The sequence below is a fragment of the Mixophyes fleayi genome, chromosome 1 (genome assembly GCF_038048845.1).
Source record: "Mixophyes fleayi isolate aMixFle1 chromosome 1, aMixFle1.hap1, whole genome shotgun sequence".
Lineage (NCBI taxonomy): Eukaryota > Metazoa > Chordata > Amphibia > Anura > Limnodynastidae > Mixophyes > Mixophyes fleayi.
The window spans coordinates 231,165,121-231,187,320 of record NC_134402.1 but is presented as its reverse complement, the minus strand read 5'-3'; the positions used below and the strand labels follow the sequence as shown (position 1 = coordinate 231,187,320).

Sequence of the window (22,200 nt, the reverse complement as noted above, 5' to 3'; positions counted from 1 at the left end):
CTAGCATACCCTGTACCTGGGCTGGTACCACTGACCTCATCCTATAGATCAGGGTTGCTACAGATGGATCCCCCCTGGCTTATCACACTGGCCATAGCTGCTGGGTAGTGGGCAGAGTGGTGGTACTGGGTCCAAACCTTAGAACACCCAGGAACGAATTAGAGTTGGGTCTAATCTGTAGGTCACAGGATAGAGAAGTTTCCAAGCAGGTCTTTGAAGCAAGTGATATTTATTTTCTCTTACACTGGTTAAAAAGGTACCAGTGATCAGGTCAGATGAAAGAAGAACAGCTTTTAATACAAAACAGTGCTCCAGGGGAGCTCAGCCCATTCTCCTCCCCTGGTGCCTTATCTTTTAAGTCTCCCACCCAAACTGACCTCCAGGGCCCCTTCTCCTGGCCGACAATAATACCAGGGGGGAGCAGCCAGACCCCAGGGCAGCAGTCCTTGCCCTATCGCTAGTTGAAGCTACTGGAGCTCCAACTAGGGACTTGGCTTCCTGGGACCCCCCCAGGAGGCGCTGCACCTCCTGGTCCTATTTGATTCCAGGTGGCTGGTTGCTAAGTCCTTCCAGCAGCCACTGAAGCAGACGGCCGGGGGGGTGAAGGGGATCCAGGGCTGCCTCTGCAGCCCCAACACAGGGTAAGTACTTTATTATACACATATGCATAATCACTTTATTACATTTAAAAAACACATTTATACAATACATATAGTTACACTCCCGGCGCTAGGTGCCAGGAGTTAACCCCCATCAGCACTGAGCGCTGTTTTTTTACTGGCACTGCAGCGCTACCCACCCAGCGCTGCAGCGCACATTTAAAATACATTTTTTATTTATTTTTAAAACATTTTATTAAACACTTTTGATGCGGCACCTAGCACGGGTGATTTGGCGCCGGAGGCAATTTCAAAATAGAAACAACGAGAAATTCAGCGCTGGAAACAGAGATACTAATCAGAATAGATGAGTTCATGGAAATGAGAAAAAAAACCCCAAACAAACAGCTTTATTACAGACATAAAACAATATAAAACCCACATAAAACATGAAAAATAAAATAAACATGGATAGATAAAATACTAAAAAATTATAATTGATGTAATATTCAACGAGTAATTACAAAGCTGAGTGCGGCATCCGTGGGACTTTGAATCACAGACCCTCATATGTACTCGATGATACAAGTTCTCAGTCTTGATGCGTTTTGTCGGGACTGAGAACATGAGGGTCTGCGATTCAAAGTCCCACGGATACCACACTTAGGGGCATATTTAACAAATCACGGTAGTGCACTATTGTGCACTTACCGTGGAATTAAAGTCCCGATGTGCCCTCCGCAAATTTATTAAAGGTGCATCGCAGCAGATATCATGATCGTTTTTGCGAGCAGTCACCATTCAACAGTATGGTGACTGCTCTAGCCGCAATCTAACAAATTTTTTTTTCGGGAACTCGTCTTGATAATGTACGCCAGCTGAAGCTGGCGTACATTATCAGAATTGAAGAAATCCACTGCTGTCAGCTCTGCTCCGAAGAGCAGAGCTGGACAGCGCATGTGTGGAGGGACCACATGATCCCTCCCTGTAGTGACAGCGTGCTCTCGTTGCAGAGACAGAGTGGGGACTTTGTGCGCATGTGCACTGCACATGCGCAATTGAAGAAGAGGAACCAAGAGGAGATCCCGAGACAGCGCATCCGAAGAGGGGGGTAAGTGTGATTTTTTTCTATCACAGAAACAGCAGTTTTTCGGAACTGCTGTTTCTGTGTTCCCTTTTTAATAAATTTGAGAAATAATTCAATCCTTATCCTTGCGATAAGGATTGATAACTATTTCTCACTTTTGCCGATTAATGATAAATGTGCCCCTCTGCCTTGCAATCACTCGTTGAATATTACATCAATTCCGGAACTTTAGAACGATTTGGAATATCTGCTATCACTCTCTCAGTGGATCACGCTAATGAAGCTTATAGCGTCCAGCTGTAATTTGGAGACAGCGATGCGAGTACACTGACTTTAGTCTGTTGTTGGATGAGCAGAAATACGGTGACCCAGAGCACCAGTGAGAACCATTGATACGGTAGCTATTTGCATTTCATTTATGCTAACTGGGAATCCGTTTTGTGACTGATTAGCTCGATACATTTTCAATCAATCTAATATATGAACATCATTGTGAACCCTCTAGACACCAGAGGAGTGTGTTTATTGCACACAGAGATCTATATTGCAGGCTTTGGTGTTTAATTCCACCTAGGATAGTGGCTCTAACATTTGAGGCATCAATCCCTGGCTTATTCATAACGGATATTACTATGTGTGGTTCGGTGGAGTAGAGACCATCACTTCATGTGTGAAGGAATATTAACAAGCTGATGATATGTGCAATTTGGCTAATACCAGATACTTTATATATTATTTGATCAGTGCACTGGTCTAATTTGTCACCTATTCTATATGTGCATATATCAAGAGTACAGCATTGATTACCCAATTTTTTTATCTATTCATGCTTATTTTATTTTTCATATTTTATGTAGTTTTATATTGTTTTATGTCTGTAATAACGCTGTTATTTTCACTTCAATGAACTCATCTATTTTGATTAGTATCTCGGTTTCCAGCACTGAATTTCTTGTCCTTTCATTGCTTAGCATGACAATTCCCAGTGAAAAAAAGACCACCAGAGTTTGGTGTCAAAGAAGTTGACTGGCCTGCACAGAGCCCTGACTTCAATGGTTTTGTGTTGAATTTAAATTTCAACTGCAAGCCAGGCCTTATTGCCCAACATCCCCAACAAGGCTGACTGGATGCAAACCTCCACAGTTCCAAAATCTAGTGATTAGCCTTTCCCAAAAGTGGAGGCTATTACAGCAGCAAAGCAGGAACCAACCAGAGCTTCTTCTTTAACAGGAATTAGAAAAGCTCCAAAACATTGGTTCTACGTTGGCTCTGGGCTCACTAACTATCAACGTCACAGACCAGAGTCTGGCTCTTTAATAAGGGGAGGATATAATCTAAGGCATTGGCTACCTGGAAATAAGTGAGAAGCATATCTGTCCACCAACCTGTGGCTGGTACCTATTGTTACTCATACTTTGTCAGTCCCCCTCACCCACATTATAGAATATATGATTTGATCTAAAGAACCAAAATCAACATTCAAATCCCAGTTGGCTCTGCCAGCACCTCAGCTGTCACTTGTATTAATGTGTCTGCTATGCGCATATATCTTCTCTAACCATTAGACATAAACATGATTCAGCAACTGAAGTGTGGGGGCAGTGGCCAGCAGCAGTCATACATGTGACTCAGTGATAATCAATATTAATTAATTCTGGAAGAAACATGACTTGTAATAGCTTCTTGCTCTCCTCATGGGAAAAGATAAGAGGCAGGGAAAGTGAAAGTCATCATTGTGCCTCGGAAAGCAGCAATATCTAAAAACTTCAAGCTCTGCAAATAATTAATCTTAACTAAATAGTTCATCATTCTAGTCCGTGTTGGGTGATCCTCTTGAAACAAACACTTCCTTTGCAGACATGATATAACTGGACCAGAAACGGCAACACATTAAATCATTATCAACTAAACAAAATATACAAGTCTTGATTGAAACAAACTGCAGGTCAATCAGACTTGGTTTAGAAAGACCGACGACTTTGCTGCCAAATCTTATGAATCAGTTCAACGGCTGGTCTCTCTATTGAGAGCTTTAGGCTCATATGAACAATATTTATAATAGGGTGTCACCGCATAACCTCTGCACTGGAGACATTCCCAAGGACATCCTGCCCCATGGGATTGCAGATGTACTCACAAAAAACTTCAATGAGGTATTTAACCGGGACCCCAATTACAAAATTATTTTTGATAGGGCATAGAACCAGTCACCCGAGAAGGCATCAGCTGGAGAAGCCTAGGCACATAATATGTGGTAGTATGCAAATTTATCTAGAAACCAAAAAGTAATCAGTGGGACTTTAAATTCTATGCACCCTAATTAGAAAATACAAAAAGATGTTTCTTCACATAAACTTTATTTAAAACCATAACTTGGAAAAATAAACTATTAGGCCCCTCACATGCAAAACATTTAAAAGAAAAAGTAAAACATTCAAATTGGCATTATAGCATAGTAAATGTTACACAAAAAGAGATGCAATTAATCCCTCCATGGTGAACTAAAAATGCGACTGCTCGTAATGTTTTGTCATTATTACTATTGTCTATATTATAAACACGTGACATTAATTGAATTTTTTCCATGTGTGTTCTTTTGGGAGTTAAAATTTCACATATGTAATGGACGTATCCTGCAGTGTATTTTCTATTAGAGCAGAGCGCACCTAGACCTGCATTCATCAGACGTATCTTTACATTCACTCCTTGTTGAATATAGAAGGGTGTATGGCTGAATTTCCATGCATTTTTAAAATAAGTTCCTTTTGTGTGCCTTAAGGAATCAGGCCCATAACCCTTTAAGAGGCATAATACCCCCCCACACACAAAGTGAGTAATGTACAACTTATTCACCAATTATAACATTACCCATGTAGTACAAAATTGTGGTTCCCTATCTCTTTGAAATCACATTCTAGAAAAATCACCTCAACTATTCCCATATCACGCCATAGAAGATATCCATTGGAGGGAACAGTATTTATTGAAGATTATCTTAAAACACCTCCTTCATTAGGCAAGTTCCCTATAAGCTTAATGTAATAGAACAGCATGTAAAAGACGTACATTATATTTATTTCTTCCCTTTTATGGTGATCCTTTTACTGAGTTTTTCGAGTCGATAATCCACCTCATGATGCATTTTCCATTGACCAGAAAGGTATAAGTTTATGTAACTTTCACATACAAGATCAAGAGAAGGCATTCTTAGGTTAAACCACAGTATTGGTAAAAATATAATAAATAAATATCCTCAATGAGATTCCAATATACATATGAGACAATGAAAGTGCAGCATTAAGTCTACATCCATTCAAAAATAAAACATATTTTGATCTTTATTTTACATTTGATAAAATCTGGGAGGCAGGTCTTTGCATGTTCCTGGTACTACTGTAATCTCCCCTCAATGAGTCAAATTGAGGGAATTGGGTATAAGAATGGTGCATGTAACCTGGATATAGTTCAGCATGCAGACGATGGCTCATGTTATGGAAGCAGTGGGTGGATGAAACCAGAAGGGGGACATATATTGGTGATTGTGTTGAGGATTATTTTGGAATTGCTCAGGCCTGTGCTCACCCTCCACTACCTCCTTCACCTCCACTCCCCTCACATCCATTGCTTGTTGAAAGTTATCTTGTTGAAGTGATGCATGAACAGTGCAGTACTGGATATATAGTGTAGAATGTCATCTTGTGCCATATGTCTTGTATTGTACTATAAAGTATGTTTGATTTATGTTTCACTGTGTAATGTGCTTCAGCTGCGTGTCGACGTAGTAAACTTGAATGCAATGTCTGTTTTTATTAATTTTTTATCTTTATGCAAAATTACATTTTACGTAGTTACATTTTGTCAATCAAGAAAAATTATCTTGGAATTGTGGTTTACTCTGTTGTACTTGTGAGATGAAGGCTGAGTATAGAGGAGTTGTGTAAGAAAAACAAGTGTGATGATTAATCAGATTCAGCATTTGTCTTAATATCCAGTCAGGAGGCAGTTGACCAGTAGCTGCGTGGATTCTGCAGAAAAGTGTAGCTACATTACAATCTGATGAGGCTACACTGGTCAATACTACACTTATACATATCAAATAAATTCCTTAACCTCAGTATCACATCGACCACAACTTTCATTTGTTCCGAGTGCTCTGTGACATTTCTCTGTTGCTGCCATATGCACAATAGCATCAAAGCACCTTGCCGCCATCTTCAGGAGATCACACTTTTTACTCTAGCCGGACCGGACCATATGCCATAGAACGCAACAATATCCCAATTCACCTCCGAGCACAAAGGACACTTAGTACACCCTACAATTTCAGGAAGTGTAGCGGGGAAGGGATGTTTGCCAGTAGTTAATGTACTTTATGGGCGTGCCAATATCAAGCGCATGCAGCAGCATCTAATTCAAGCTCTGGGCATGTCAAAAGTGCTTGTTTTTTAGCCGCATCTCTTGCTCCAGGTCTAGTCTAACTGCTGATTACTAGTGGTGACAGCTGGGTATGCATGCAAGAACATGTGTTTGCAATCACAAGCAACTGTAAAAGTGTATTTCATGTACAGTAGACATTCTCATCATAAAAAGGTATTTCACGGAATGTTTTTTTTTACATTTTTTGTTATTAATGACTATTTACATAGAACATTAATTGTACAATTTTTTTTCAGTTTCTGTGTTCTTTTTGGGAGTTTATTATGGAGTGTCATCTAGTAGAGCAGGCCTACATCCGTATTCATCACCCCACGTATCTTCACATCCACTCCTTGTTGAATTCGGACATATATATACCAGATTTACATGAGTTTTAAAACAACCACATATTGCGTTCAGTATGTGTCCCTTAATGACAAAGAATCAGAACGTGGCCAGGATTTGAAAGCCAAACGCTGCTGTAAATGCTCTTGAAAACTGCAAGATGGTATGTACACAATGTGTTACCATAGAGGTGAATGTAATTTTTGAAGTGGAGTAAGGAGTATAATTTGAATGTACTGAAACGGGGCAAGCAGCATCCACAAATCACTAATGAAAGAGCAGAGCAGCATTTTTAACCCCAATGGGTAAGGGAAATTGCTATTTAGCAGAGCTCTGCACAGTGAGTAGCATTTGTTCAGAATGTCTGTATTTATTTTATTCTACCAACATGAAAATATAAGTATGCATTATATTGGTATAATTTTGGTATATTGGTATAATTTTGGTATAATAAAATAATAAACATTATACATTTTAGGGATTAATGACAGAAGGCATTCTGTAGTCCATGGAGTGGAACTATTTTGTACATCATTAATATACAAATATAGGCCTGCTCATTGGGGTGCAAAATGTCATTAAACCCTTCAAGTCTAGAGGTAGTATACACCTATAATAAATAATCAATTTCTTTGTATGTGCTATGTACATTTTTAATTTCGGAGAGTCAAAGTAGCCCCCATATTTTCATTACAAATAGATCTATTAGTAACTACAAACCAGTTACTATTAAAATCAGATCAACATGGATCAAACAGTAATGTCTTGCATGAGTTCCTGGCCTGGAGGAAATACTTATTGTTGTCACAGTGATGCTATTAGTATTTTCTTTGACAACAGAGAAGCTATACAGCGCTAAAGCATTGTACAGCCACAGTCAGGAAATGCACACCAGAAGAACCAGACGTCAGCTATAAGAAAAACAACAACTAAAGATACTTTTTAATGAATGTAGTAAATAAAATTAGAACATTTTAATGAGCAATTAAGCTATACCATTACTTCATGTGTACAGTGACTGATGTTATTGAGTTCTCTGTACAGCGCTGCGGAATTAGTGGCGCTATATAAATAGATGATGATGTGCTTTTTTTTTTAGGTATTCAATTACAGCCAGCAATATTTAAGATATAAAAGGATAATAGAGCACCTGTAAAGAGACACGAGAATAATTGTGATTTTAATCAGAAACCTAATATTTGTATTCTTCCCATATAGGCCATTGACAAGTATGTCTTATTACAATACACTACACAGAGTGAGAATAGGTTTGTCCTCATACGGACTTGTACTTTCCTCCACAAACAGTGGTAATTAAAACTAGCACCTAGGCTATAGCCAGGTTATAACAACAACTATACTGTTCCATCCTGATAGTCGCTGACCCACATGTTGATCATAAAGTCTTCACACAACAAAAACCAACCAGCACACTCACCCGGTTTCCGCCATTGTCATTGCTTTCTCCCGCCAAATACTCAAACTATATTAAGTTCGGGCAACACCACAGAGTCGGAAAGTGCAGAGACGATCTATATCCGCTCTCGGTGTCTCGGAGGACCGCAAAGCTAGCCAGCAGTCTTTGTGGTACAGCGACGCTCTTCGTGTCTTCTCTATGACATTGGAGGACCCAAGTCTTGGTCTGGAGACGCCTTTGCGAGGGCTGGGGTAAAGTTGCGGCCGTGACGTGACAGGGAGGAAGTAAGGCAGGAGGGAGAGGGGGAGCAGACTGTGTGCACAGCTTCCCTCTTGCTCAGAAATTATAGAAAGGGACGAATACAGAAGAACGCTGGAAAGAAAAGTGATTGAAAAAGAGCCTAGAACTAGTGGATAGCTGTTTTGAGAGAGTGGATGAGTTGGAGGAGAGAGAGGTGCAAGGATGGATGTAGGGGGTAGATGATACAGGTAAATAACATTTACTTCATCTGACCAGGGACATCCTAGTCTTTGGCACAAGCTCCATGGGATATGTTGTAGTAGTGAAACACACTTCAGTCTCTGTAATTAACCCACTGAAGTCTTACTTGAAGCTTTCCTTGGAAATGGTACAGAGGACAGAAACTCCCACAGGAGTATAAAGTAAGTGTATTTAATAGTAATTTGATTAAATATGTCCAATGAACATTAACATACCTGAAATGTAATACATATGGTGACTATTTTGTAATAAGTTTTTATTTGTAGTGTAACTGTTAATCTTTTTAAACTTTACTCAAAGGCTATGTGTGTCTTTATGAAAGAAACAAGTTATCTGTGTGTTACCTTTTATTAAGTAAATAACTGAAGAGCTGATTCGTAAGTGAGTCTGATGTGAGTAACAGCCTTCATCATCTTCCTGGCCTGCAAAGAGTGGGTGAGCTCTGTGACTGTGGGCCAAATGCCTTCCACTTTTGTGCAATCTTAGCAAGGGATGTGTTAGACTAGACTATGCACTACTGCAATATTTTCAGTAAATCCCCTTTTCTATTCACGTGACAATGCATTTGCCCACTTTATTAGATGACATAAGTTTATATATAATTTACTAATTGTTCTTTCATGGAAGGATGTGAACCTTCCTTTGAGCCACAGGATGTTTGATAGCATAGTCCTCATGTAAAGTGTAATATAAATCAATATGGCTGAGAGTATACAAACCCTTACCTTGATTGACTTGTTTTGACACAGGATGGTAATCCCTTAGCTCTTGTGGGTGAGTGCTTAGCTGGCTTTGACTACTTTTACTAATATGTTGACGTTAAACTGGTGTTCTTATATCTATGTGCTTTTACATACATTTTTGTGCTTTCTTTGATTCATTGTGCACAGTATGTATTGCTTTACTTGGTTTTACCCAAGAATAGTTTTCAAGACTGTTTAGAACTTGTCGGCATACTTCTCAGCGCTTTTCACTATATAAGTAAATGTTAACAATAACTTGCTTGACTCAAGTCTTGATTTAGGGAGGCATGGTAATAATATGTGACATTTGCAATACAGTACTTGGGTGAAGAGAACTTTTTTAATGCATCATAAAATTTCCCAGTTTACTTCTCTATATTGGAGAACAGTCTGTCTTAACATCTTAGCTGCCAGAGAAGGGTGGTAAGAGGTTGTTGCTGATATCTAGCTTGAGTCATTTCTAATGTTGTAGAATTTAACCCAAAACTGAAAGTTCAGTTTGAGTGGAATGTTAGAATTATGACTTTGTGCTGAAAGTTTATTTTCCTGAGGTGCGGCATTCAGACAATCCATTGTCAATGAGTGGATACCGCGTTAAGACAAAGCGCTACGGAATCTGCCGGCGCTATATAAATAAATGTAGATGATGATTAAACCCTTTGTTGGAAGTTAATATGCATCAAATTTTTTGTGTAAGTGAGACAAGTAATTTACCTAAAAATAAATTATTGCAGTAACTATTACAATCTTAGAGATGGTTGCCCACTTGCAGTCTCCTAGGTAACACAGCTGCTTTTTGCTGGTTGACTGATTAAAACAGTTACAAGCAATGCTTTATTTTAATGTTTTGTCCTATATAGCCACAGTCTCATACTCACTGGTGTCCATTTTGTGTATTCTAGTAGCGTTTTAACACACTACAATACATAGAAACAGGTTTGTGAACGGAAACAATTGTTTGGAATGACTCCATACCCACTCAATATATGTTGTTTGCATTCAGAAACATTGCAGTTTTTAGAATGCTGCCTGCTTTATTTACTTGCATTTGCCTCAAGTGAATGCATTGGGGGAAGCCAAGGTTACGGAACCCAAGTAAAACTGCAATTAACAACTGTGTGTCACTGGCATTTGTAGTCTTTAGCACAAAAAAAGACTAGTAGGTATAAGGCTTATTAAGAGCTGTAGGATGTGGAAGTTTAACCCAGATAAGACTGGACATGTGTTTACGTTCGTGCTTCATATATGAACATTTTTAGGTTTAATGTGCATCTTCAATGCTGAACACTTATTGAATAGCATTTTAGTTTACTCCATGACAACTAATACAATTAATGACTGTGAATTTAAGTAGTCCCTACATGAAACTGTAATGCACGTCTATTATAATAGACGAGAGACTATCCAGAGAGCTATTTCAGTATTGGTACCATGGATCATCTAATTGTATATAAGATCTGACCTGAATACATTTCAGCAACCAGTTTGCCACAAATACATAAGATGTTACTGCCGACGGCAAGCTTTATAATGGCAGTTTGCATAGATCACTTATTTTCCTGTCTTTCTAAATAAAAGCTCCTATATTGATCTGATTAGTTTAGTTGAACATCTTTGCAAACTGACTGACTAAGGGACTTGTCATTAACTGTGTTCAGATGGACGTTTTTCCTTAATTTAAAAATGCTATAGGCTTTTTATTACCCTTATGACAAGGCTAAACAAAAACTCTTATAGGTGTTTTAAAATCCTATTCAAGTGTAAAGAGAGGCATTTTCGTAGCTAAAGAGATTCAAGTAAGTTTTAAAATAGATGCCTGGTCGAAGCTTAAAGAGATCACATACTCATATGGTTTACTTTACTGAAATAAAATTAGGTATTATTCACAGGCAGTAATGGACTATTAATATGCAGTGGTTAGATTATCATGAAAGAACATCAGGATGTATGCATCATTTTCAAGCACATTTTTTGTGTGTATCATCAGTGCTAGCATCATAAGCTATGCTGATTCAATTCTGACATAAATGAATGCTGTCTGACCTATCCAGCTTAGAATATATTAAAACATACCATTACATTTAGTAGTACAGTGTGATTCCTGGCCCTGTAACTGTTTCAGTCATGTTAAATGATTGTTATTTAACAACACCCTGCCCTTGGGGATTTAAGATGTTGGCCTGACATGGGTGGAATCAGCCATGAAACTGGATGCAATCCATTTTAAATGTTACAAGGTTTGCCCTGTTTGTCTTAACTACTTTGGAATGATGGAATACCGGACCATGGTTGACATAAAATATTGTAAATGTGGTATAATGGATAACCATGACTAATGCTGTTCCCAAGCTGTATAATGTGATTGGATTTTAATAATTACAGTCTTAACCTGGGTACACAATGATGCAGTTATTGTGCAGATCACACGATAAACGACCGTTTGGTCAGTTATTGCATGAGTGTATATGCTGCCAAGATCATGTTTTATCTTACCAAAATATACTGCATCTGTTGATTTGGATTTACAAATTTACTAAAAATCACGATTAACGATGGAGCGATGTCGGTCAAATGTGGAAGTGTGTGTGTGCACTCGCGACCAGCAGTATAGGCAGAGCTCTATAGTGTGTACAGTGTCCCTATCTTTTCAGCAGATGGTTATGCGGGGTACAGATCTGACGGTAAATTGTGTAGGTGATTAATCAGCATGCGCATCGGGACTTTGTCGTTGGTAAACTTGTTACAGAACTCGCATTTGAAGTAAAATGGAATAGTGTGTATGCAGCTTTATACCTCTTATCAAGTTGGTCCCATATGAGAAGCAACAACTTGCAATATGATGGTTAGCACTTCGGCCTCACAGCACTGGGGTCATGAGTTCAATTCCCGACCATGGCCTTATCTGTGTGGAGTTTATATGTTCTCCCTGTGTTTGCGTGGGTTTCCTCCGGGTGCTCCGGTTTCCTCCCACATTCCAAAAAACATACTGGTAGGTTAATTGGCTGCTATCAAAAAATTGACCCTAGTCTCTGTGTGTCTCTGTGTGTCTCTGTGTGTCTCTGTGTGTCTCTGTGTGTCTCTGTGTGTCTCTGTGTGTGTACCTTAGGGAATTTAGACTGTGAGCTCCAATGGGGCAGGGGCTGATGTGAATGAGTTCTCTGTACAGCGCTACGTAATTAGTGGCGCTATATAAATAACTGATGATGATCAGATTCCAATATCCAGTACCGTTGGGATGCAAGAGAAATATTTTTTATGCAAAAGCTTTTTATTAAGTGTCTGCCACTGACCTAACTTGTGCTGATGGCGGTTATTGTCAGTCTGGTTTTTCATCTGGCATCCAGTCTAATATGATTTTATAATGTTTAGGGTGGTATCGCCACTATACAGTGGTTGTTCAATTTCATTGAATCGGCCATCCAATAGCCTACTTTATTTAGTCTGTTTTAAACGGATCTAGTGTATGTTCAGAGTAAGGAGAAATGGCCTTATTTTGGCCACACATATTACAATTGGATTGGATCATTGAAGTCCGATCAGATCAGTTTGATCACACATTTAGATGGTTTGGATTGCAATGTTCCAATATTACATTTACAATGGTAAATGCTACTACACAAAGCTTTCATTTTCTAGTTTCCAAGTACATTGTGTACAATCATTAAGTTGTTAAAACACACTTTGTTTTATACTTTTAGCAATTCATAAATTTTTTAATCAGATTTTTTTTATCAATATCAATAAATGATTGTTTTCTAAATATTTCAGTTTGACAGCCAGAAATAAGTTTTTAGTGAATGTGCAAAGCTGAGCTTACATTGTACAACACTGCTTTAGTCTGGCCTCTTTTGGATGAAAAATTACCATGAAAGGCAAGCTGATCATTGATCAATTTGGCCAACTACATATGGGTTAAATTGTCACCCAATCTAATTCTTTTTGTTGTTTGTTTGTTTTTTTTATCATTTAACTACATTGAACAATTAAAATCTATCTTTGTGTGGACAGCTTTAAGGTTCCCATATATGGGCAAATACACAGAGCACAGTACATTTGGAGGGATCCAGGCACACGGGCATTATGGCCATATTCAATACGGCACAGCAAATGTAGTCAGATGAATACACAGTATAAATCATTATCACTGATGAACCACTCTTTCTGCCAGTTCAGATACACATTTGAACATCCCAATCGAACACTTATTTGGCTGTTAATTGTCTAGAAAGGCCTAAGGTGTCAGAATTGCCTCATGCACGTTTACAGTTTCTTTATTGATATATATTTCACATGATGCTCTATGTTTTAGAGTCTAGTAGGACATGTTTTGCACAGCTGTTGGTGCGCTTTTCAACCGCATACTGTTGCCTGAAAATCGCATTAATATATTATTAATAGTTCTGTTCCCACCATTGCGTTCCAAACATGTTAGTGATGCATTTCAAACTTTAGAATGCATCTCTACCATTTTCTCATGCCATCAGGTGTACAATACAATGGTGAAAGTGTGACGTATCAAAAGTACATGTAATCCATGCACAAAGGTATCAACAACACACATTTTTATGCGTTTGTTCCATTTTCCCAGTGAATATTTGTGAAGGAGCCTGAATGGTTATACAGTGACTTTCTACTATTCACAATAACAGATATTTCAATTCTTTGTGGAGATAATATTTGAATTAGTACATTGAGTTATTTTGTTTCTGTTTAAAAATAGCTCGGAATCTGATAAATATTTTGATACATTCTAAAGTAGGGCGAACTACTAAATTGGCTTGCTTGTACTTAAATGGCAGAGTAAGGCTGGGTACATTCTACACAATCTTTCAACCAATTTGTTATCACTAACGATTTTACAAATGACTGAAGTTCCACTCAGTCTGCCGATATATACATACACACTATACATGATTTACCTTCAGATCTATGCACTTCATTTGGCCCTGTAGTCGTTTAGAGAATGACAGCACAGTATTCATTCATTCATTCCTGTCATACTGATTAACCGCCTTGTTATAGCTATCCACATGTCATTATAAATTTTGTTAGTTTCAGTGACTCTGAAACAAAATATTCGGTCTCAGAACGAACTGAAAAATTATTCCATCTTCAGCACTCTCTACATTTTTTCACCAGGACATTGTTGGCATCAGCTGAAAAGATCATGACTCTATGGAGATCGTGATCGTGAGTGCATACACACTGCAGGATCAGAAAGCGGTTGGAACGAGATTGTTAGTTTAAGCAACCAACTGAACCGACGATCAGTGCTTTGGAGCGACTATCCGCATTGTGTAATTGTACACATACTGCGATATTGGGCCAAACAGTCAGTTTATGGGTCTTTGGCCCGATCGGCTGAAAAACCTGTAGTGCGTACCCAGCCTAACTGTTTAATCAGAAGACTGTTCAGAAGTTTCTCCATGCATTTTGCCATGTTTTTGTGAAATTTTGTATATTAACTTTAGTCAATAAATAAATGCTTCTTTTAGTAGTGATGTATGCTACAGCAAACTTTATTTTACTTGTATTTAATTTTTGCAAATAGCATTTAAAAATATACAGTAAGAGCAAGGCTTTTTCATTATTATATTAATTACTTTATTTTGTACGTAAGGAATAGCACCAACCACTTTGATACATTATTGGAGGTTTCAGTTGTGTGAAGCTGAGATTGCAAGAACCATTAAATCAGTATAAATCAACCTTTTATAATTTTTAACAGGTATGAATAGATATGCCTCTAAAAATAGAAAATAATGTATTTTTATCCAGCCATTAAATTGTAAGTTTTTTTTATTTTTGGCTATTTAAAAACCTATTAAGAAACTATTTTTTTACGCCTGGCTTATTGGTGCCTAATGTTTGGTTTCTGTTGCTGATCTTATTCTTTACAATCAGATGTTGACCAGGATCTGCAGAGTTATTGTGCCCTACCTACTCTGCAATTTCTATCTAGCTAGGTCTAAAATTCACTGAGTGGCCTTTAAAATAGCAGTGTGTATGGATACCTTCAGTTTCTGCCATTACTGTATATGGTTGCTATTTTTCTTTCAGTTCCTGAGTAATGCTTACAACAATAATGTTTGTTGTGATATTTATGAAATCACAGTTCCTCAACATTTCCATACCCAACAGTTGATTGCATTTGTATTTCTAATTTAAATCATCAACATCATCATTTATTTTTATAGCGCCAGCACATTCCGTAGCGCTTTGCAATTGGGTATAAACATTAATAAAACAATACTGGGTAATACTTACAGACAGAGGGGTAAGAGGGCTTAAATCCAACACAATACTGTGTGCCAAGTAAACAGTAAGATGGGACTGTATCCAGGACTGATTTGCAGCACATTAAGAGTTAATGCCCTGGGGTGAGTGCACCAACATATGAAAGTTATTTTCTGAGGCACAGAGAGGGGGTGGGTAGGCCAGGAAACAGTACTGGGTTTTGTAAGACTGTGGCCACAGGAGAGTTTCTCTGTTATAAGTGCTAGCTAGTAATATGCTGTGGGGGAAAAGTGAAAATCCACTGATTATCCACATTTTATTATGCTACAAGTATATAAGTTTTGAGACAAGTAAACCTTGCAATTTACATAAATGGGATTTATTTATGCTGTAACACAGGATGGGTTAATTCTGTGCTCTGATAAGGAAGCAAGTCTCCAGCAGCTTGTAAAGTTATTATCTAATCTGCCCTCTGTTGTAGAAGTGCTATTATCTGCTTATCCTCAATGTTTACAGCTTAATGTCCTTTTGAATGGAGTAGGCCCATAAACTCACCAATTAACCTCTTTATTGTATGCAAATAATGATTCTTGGGGATAGATCACTAAATAAACTGTGATAAATGACAAGCTTTAGTCTATTGTTTTAGCATTACTGAATATTTACATTGATATTCTATACTGACTTGCCCATTGTGTGTATATATGTGTGTTTGTATGCATGTGTATATGTATATGTACATGTGTGTGTGTGTGTGTGTGTATATATATATATATATATATATATATATATATATATATATATATATATATTAACCCGTGCATTATACTCATGCATTCTAGTCAAATCAAGCTACTTAGGGTGTTAAAAAGGTTCTTGTCATGCATTTGGCCCTAGCCCAGGCCTCCTCAGGGGAAGAGCGTTACTTCCCGATGCAAGCGCCCTTTTTTAACGTGGTTTTGTCCACATGTCACCACCTCATCATTCTTCTCCATCACCTCATCCTTCATTTTCATCGCCACATCTATCCAGACAATGGGATCTCTCTCAGTGGTCCTGAGTATCAAACTCCTCTCGCTCTGTCACCCCCGGCAACCACCAACCACTCCCCACTGTCACCCCCAGCAACCACCAACCACTCCCAACTGTCACTTCTCCTTCAAGAAATATATATATATACTTTTTTAAATCTTTATAAACGCTTTTAACAATTAACAAATTAAATTAACAAATTAAAAACATCTTAGTATACCAAATTTCAGCCCTTTCTGAGGTTTTTTTTCCACACACTAAGAATTTAGTAGGTCAGTGTATAACTCTGCCCAGCAGGTGGCGCTGCAACTTGGTTTTATTTTTTTACACAGACAGACTAACACACGCCACTAGGCATTTATATTATAGATATATATATATATTTCCCATTGCAAGCTCTTCTTGCCGCTGTATGCTCCATTTGCAGATTAAGATGCCTGCAATTTGCACATGGTGTTGGATGGCAATCCCAGCGAAGTACAGGCTATGTCTACCTATGTGCCTGGGTTTGTAGAGCAGAACAAAAGCAAGATTTGTGTAGCGAGATTATTGCAAGTGGATAAAGGGGTGACGGTGGTGCATATTGGTGTCCCTTGCGGCACAGGAGGGCACACAGCCATTTGTACTCCACAAATAAAATTGGAATTTTGCATTCACTCTGAGTTGGTGGAGAACTGGTCTCCTCCTACACCAGGGGTGGCCAACCAGTCGGAGCCAAAAAATATCCATAGATACGGCAAAGAGCCATCTTTACCTTTTATATAAGTGTGGATATACACAGTATAAACATGCGCATACATACCGCACACACATACATTAAAAATAAAACCTAATTTACTAATATCCTGCTGAGTGAAAAAGGAGATATCTAACATTACCAAAATGTTCAGAAGAATAATTAACTAAGCTCTTACATTGCTGCTGTGTCCAGTGGAGGAGGGTTCAAAGGGTACTTGGTCACTCCACACTAGCTCACTGTGCTTCTGTATCCACAATCGCTGTGGAGAGAACTGTTGAAGTGGGAATAAAAAAAGTCCTAAATAGCCAACATGCCCCTCAGACCTCTTCACATTCTCACCAGACCTCACCACGTGCCCCTTACATACACATCAGCCTCTCCATATGACATGAGATCTAACCACACTCTCACATGCCCCGTAGAGGCCACTCGGCCCCCCTCACATGCCCCGTAGAGGCCACTCGGCCCCCCTCACATGCCCCGTAGAGGCCACTCGGCCCCCCCCCACATGCAAATCAAACCTCCACATATTCCAACAGATATTCACATGCCCCTTACTTACCTGTCACACAGACGCTGGAGTCCGCGCATAGGAAGTAGGGCAGACTACACACTCTCCTCCTCCTTTCCTGATTGTATACTAGTGATAATGTGACCTCCCTGCATTATGCAGAGGAGGTCACATGAGACAGACTGCTGTCAGACGTGGGTTGGCTACCCCTGTCCTACACTTATCATGGGGTGCATTTGTAACTTTGAATTACACTTTGTTGGATAAGTGCATTTCTAGTATCACTTCTCTCAATATAAAATATTTTCTTCAAGCACAGGAATAGTGGCATATGTAATCAAGGCAGCACTGATTTCCTCGTGATTAATGCTTAAATGAGAATAACCCGAACAGTATTTTAGGACAAAAACATTTCCTAATTGAAAGCCGTAGTTCTACAGTTTTGGGAGGTTGTTCTTTGAATTGACGCTTACACATTTTCACAGCGTGTATCTGAGGATCTTTCCAATCTCCACACGCCATTATGAGCTTCTGGTTTGTGGAGGACACTTTGCAAGCTAACAGTAGAAGTGCACATTGAAATGCGCTGGATGGATTATCTAGAAGCACGAGATCAAAGCTACGGCATTTTGCATTGTGTGTGTGTGTGAAGCCCACTGGTGTTTTGTTTTACTTTTATACCGCTTTCATACTGCCGCCCCGGCAATATCCCGGGTTTTTCAAGCCGGGTTTTTGCCGGGGCTCGGAGCGTCCCAGCTCAGAAACACCATTCATACTGCACCTCAGACCCGGGAATTTCCCGGGCTGACCCCATTCATACTGCACAAGTCTGTGCCCTGGCAATTTGTGGGAGTCCTCACCAGAGCAGTTTTCATTGGCTGAAAAATGGTGATACACAATACAATAATACAATAATGAATAAAGGATACCTCCAATTGGCTTATATATTTAGTCGTACTAGTCTAGGAGGGCTTTCTGAAAGGCATAAAGAGACTGGGAAACATATATTTAAGGGAAGGTTGTAGGAGCTTTTAAAGCTAGGCATTGCATATTTCAATGATTACCCCAAAAGACTAGACTTCTAGATGGAAAATTAATGGCCTCTTTTTGTCAAGCATAAAATGAATGAGAAATGCCTAATTCCAAATCCTCCAGAGACAGGCAGACAGCCAATCAGCTTGTTTTCTGTGCAACCCGGGTTGAAAAACCCGGGTTGCACCATTCATAGTGCAGGCAACCCGGGTCCGACCCGGGAATTACCCCTCGATAAATCCCGGGTTTCTAGACCCGGGATTTTTGACTTGTACCATTCATACTGCACCAAGACCCGGGTCGTTTGAGCTCGCCCCGGCAGAAACCCGGGATTTTGGTGCAGTATGAATGGGGTATTAGTTCTAATTTCCTCAGCAAATTAAGTTGTTAGAAAATGTAGGTCAATAACGTCCCGGCTTTTTTCTACCTACTGTAAAACCATTGACTTTATACTGTGTAAAATAACCCTGAGAGATTGTACCTTATTTCATCAATTTGTGTTGGCTTCATTGAAGAGTCTCCTATTTTTATTTGCTTTCCTCTTATTGCTGCCAATCAAATTGTATTGTGGACAGTACTTGTGGATTCTTAATTTTTTTGTATATGCTCCTAATTTTCACCTGCTCCTTTATTTGGCAGTGTGTAATGAAAAGGAAAAACTTTATTAAGCCTTTGCAAATCGTTTGGGTGCAGCCCAGTTTTCTGAAGGTAAAGCTGGGTACACACTACAGAATTGTCCACCAACTTTTTATGCCGATCGATTTTTACGGTCCATGGACTGCATACACACTAGCCTTGTTTTAGACGATAAAGGGAAGAGCGGACGTCCCTTTAGCGACTTTTTACAGCCATGTTGCCGTGAGCAATGATTGCAATTTCGTACACACTGAAGCAACATTTGCGGGGCATGTAACGATATACCAAAGACATTAGCATAAAGCGGTAGAGCTTTCGCTATAGTTAACACCCAAAACCGCATAAAAAGAGAAGGCAACAACTGTCTGACTTTATAAGTTGAATAGTTTATGAAGGTAAACTTTTATAAAGGGCAAATATGAATAGATTCCCAACATAGATGCAAAGCATAATAACACACGTGCTTTATACAAGTGTAATGGTCTGCAGCCAGACAGGTGCAATACACATCTATACAAAACACAAGCCTGTGATGTGCGGATACCGCACCATGTGGGACTGGTACAGGCATCACAAATTTACATACACACGCCCCCCAGGTCGAGGAAGTATAGGAGGATTGTCGTGGATCGGTCGGAAGTTTATACACACTACACAACGGTTATTGGACAAAAACCCTGTAATGCAGGGGTGTCCAACCTTTTAGCTTCCCTGGGCCACATTGGAAGACGACGAGTTGGTTTGGGCCGCACAGAAGATACACTAACAATAACGATAGCTGATCATCCAAAAAAAACATAGAAAACACACACACACACATATATATATATATATATATATATATATATATATATATATATATATATATATATATATATATATATATATATATATATATATATATATATGAGAGAGATAGATATCACTTTTTTTTCAAATCCCCCTATACTTACCTTTCAATCGCCCTGTTCAAAAAATCCTCTCTAGTTATTATACTATAATCACTTTTTGTATTGTTTCGATGCAATATCAATAAAGTGCATTTAAGCCAGGCATTGTATATCAGGGTGCCCTCACCAGGCCTGGTTCCTGACATATACATCACTGTGACCCCAAATTGTGACCTGTTTTGCTAATTACACCACTATGTTAGTTAAGGGATAACAACTTATAATGGGCCAAAGAGAATAATATATAATGCCCCATTTGTATTTCAAGTAGAAGTATGTAGCAGGGAGATAAGGTCCATGATGCTCCAGGACCAGGTGACTTTTATTCACTGGTCAGCGTCCCTTGAAATAATAAAAAAAAATCCCCCTTAACTCACCTTTTAATCGGCTTGTTCTCCTGTCCTCTTCTCTTCTCCAATTCTGTGCTGCTGATTGTTCTTCTCGTGCGGGTGAATCCTCTGTGCTGCGCTCCGCAATGGATGTTGGGGGCGTGATCACATCACGCCCGACATTCACTGCGAGCACCGCACGGAGGAGGAGACAAGGGAGGGAGCCGGAGTACCAGCTGACGTGGTAAGTATTTTATTTTCTTTTTTTTTTTTTTTGCAGGATTTTTTTTTTCCATTAACAGTGCTGCCTCCTTGCCACAACCAAAACTCCTTCTGGGCCACATTAACAGGCGTGCTGGGCCGCATGCGGCCCGCGGGCCACGGGTTGGACAACCCTGCTGTAATATGTACCCAGCTTAAGTATGCATATAATGTGGATGCTTAAATACACACTTAAAAAACTGGGCTTCATTTGTCATGGCATCCTAATGCAAGCTATTAATGTTGTGTTTAGAGTTTTACAGTTGGGAGCAAACACAATAATAATAATTCCTAATTCTAAATGAGGCCCACAGTGTTTGGTATCTGTTTTTTTGTGTCTGACGTAAGCACATATTTCATCCATAGACAAGGACAAACTAGTTGGGTTGAAGATAAAGGGTCAGATAGCTTCTAGAATATAGCCTATTAATTAGATCTGTACTTTAATACTTAAGAAAACATAGAGGGCTTCCAATAGCCCTCTTTGATAAAGTGTTTTAATGTAAGGCTGTGTATACACTATAAAAAATTTCTCCTGATGTGATATTCTCAGGGCCAGATTAACCCGAGGTCTAACTGGGCTGCAGACCAGGGGCCTTGGGCATCCAGGGGGCCTTTGAAAGTGCTCAGCAGCATTATTGATCGGTGCGGGACCAGGGGCAACCCCGGCCTGATCAATGCTGCTGAGCCTGTCACTGTAGTCCTTCGCTGGCGCTCAGTAATCTCTTTACTGAGGAGGTCTCGTGAGAGTGGGACTATGAGTCTCACTCTCACGAGATTTTCTCAGTATGGAGCTTACAGAGCGCCGCGGAAGGACTACAGTGACAGGAGAAGGAGGTAAGCGCTTGGGGGGAGGTGACGGGCAGCTCACAGGGGGGGCCTCACGGGGGAATGAAGGCCCCTTAGCCCAGGGCCCTCCATTCCCTTAGTCCGGCCCTGGATATTCTTAATGATTTCATCACCGATTTAAAAAAAAAAATAAAAAAAATCCTGATTAGCATGTTGATGCATGTGTACACACTAAACATATGTTACGCAATTTACGTTCAGATCTGTGCTCTTCATCTGTCATAACCACCAGCTGAAAAGATCATGAAATCAACACACTCCATAGAGATCTGTGGACACTGCCAGTTATGAGTGCGTACATACTGCAGAATTGGAACAATATCGTTCCATTGTTGTACAAGATTTTTAGTTCAGTTTAAACATCAATTGAAAAGATGCAATGTGCTTTGGGAACGATAATTGGTAGAGTGTACACACTAATGCGATACTGGACCCAACACTCATTTATCATGTGATTGGCTCAATAATCGTCTGATAACCCTGTAGTGTGTACCCATCCTAATGGTTTTATTCCTC

The 22,200-nt window shown here is 39.2% G+C and overlaps 2 protein-coding genes across 10 annotated transcripts in view; one reads left to right on the top strand and one right to left on the bottom strand.

Annotated features, from left to right (window-relative positions):
• HAUS8 (HAUS augmin like complex subunit 8) overlaps nucleotides 1-7,993 on the bottom strand; it is a 73,218-nt gene extending 65,225 nt beyond the window's left edge. Inside the window, exon 1 of one of the 3 annotated variants that reach the window (XM_075207086.1) lies at nucleotides 7,886-7,993. In XM_075207086.1, the coding sequence (XP_075063187.1) occupies nucleotides 7,886-7,905 (20 nt within the window). In that variant the 5' untranslated portion in view covers nucleotides 7,906-7,993. The remainder of the gene's footprint in view (nucleotides 1-7,885) is intronic. The other 2 variants (XM_075207077.1, XM_075207095.1) reach the window with 2 other exon arrangements.
• A 127-nt stretch (nucleotides 7,994-8,120) lies between these two features.
• The window catches only part of MYO9B (myosin IXB), a 159,758-nt gene continuing 145,678 nt past the window's right edge, over nucleotides 8,121-22,200 (top strand). For 6 of the 7 annotated variants that reach the window (XM_075207031.1, XM_075207050.1, XM_075207020.1 and 3 more), the window contains exon 1: nucleotides 8,123-8,526. The gene's annotated coding sequence lies outside the window, so the exon portion shown is untranslated. Of the gene's footprint in view, nucleotides 8,527-22,200 lie in introns of all 7 variants that reach the window. The other variant, XM_075207040.1, reaches the window with a different exon arrangement.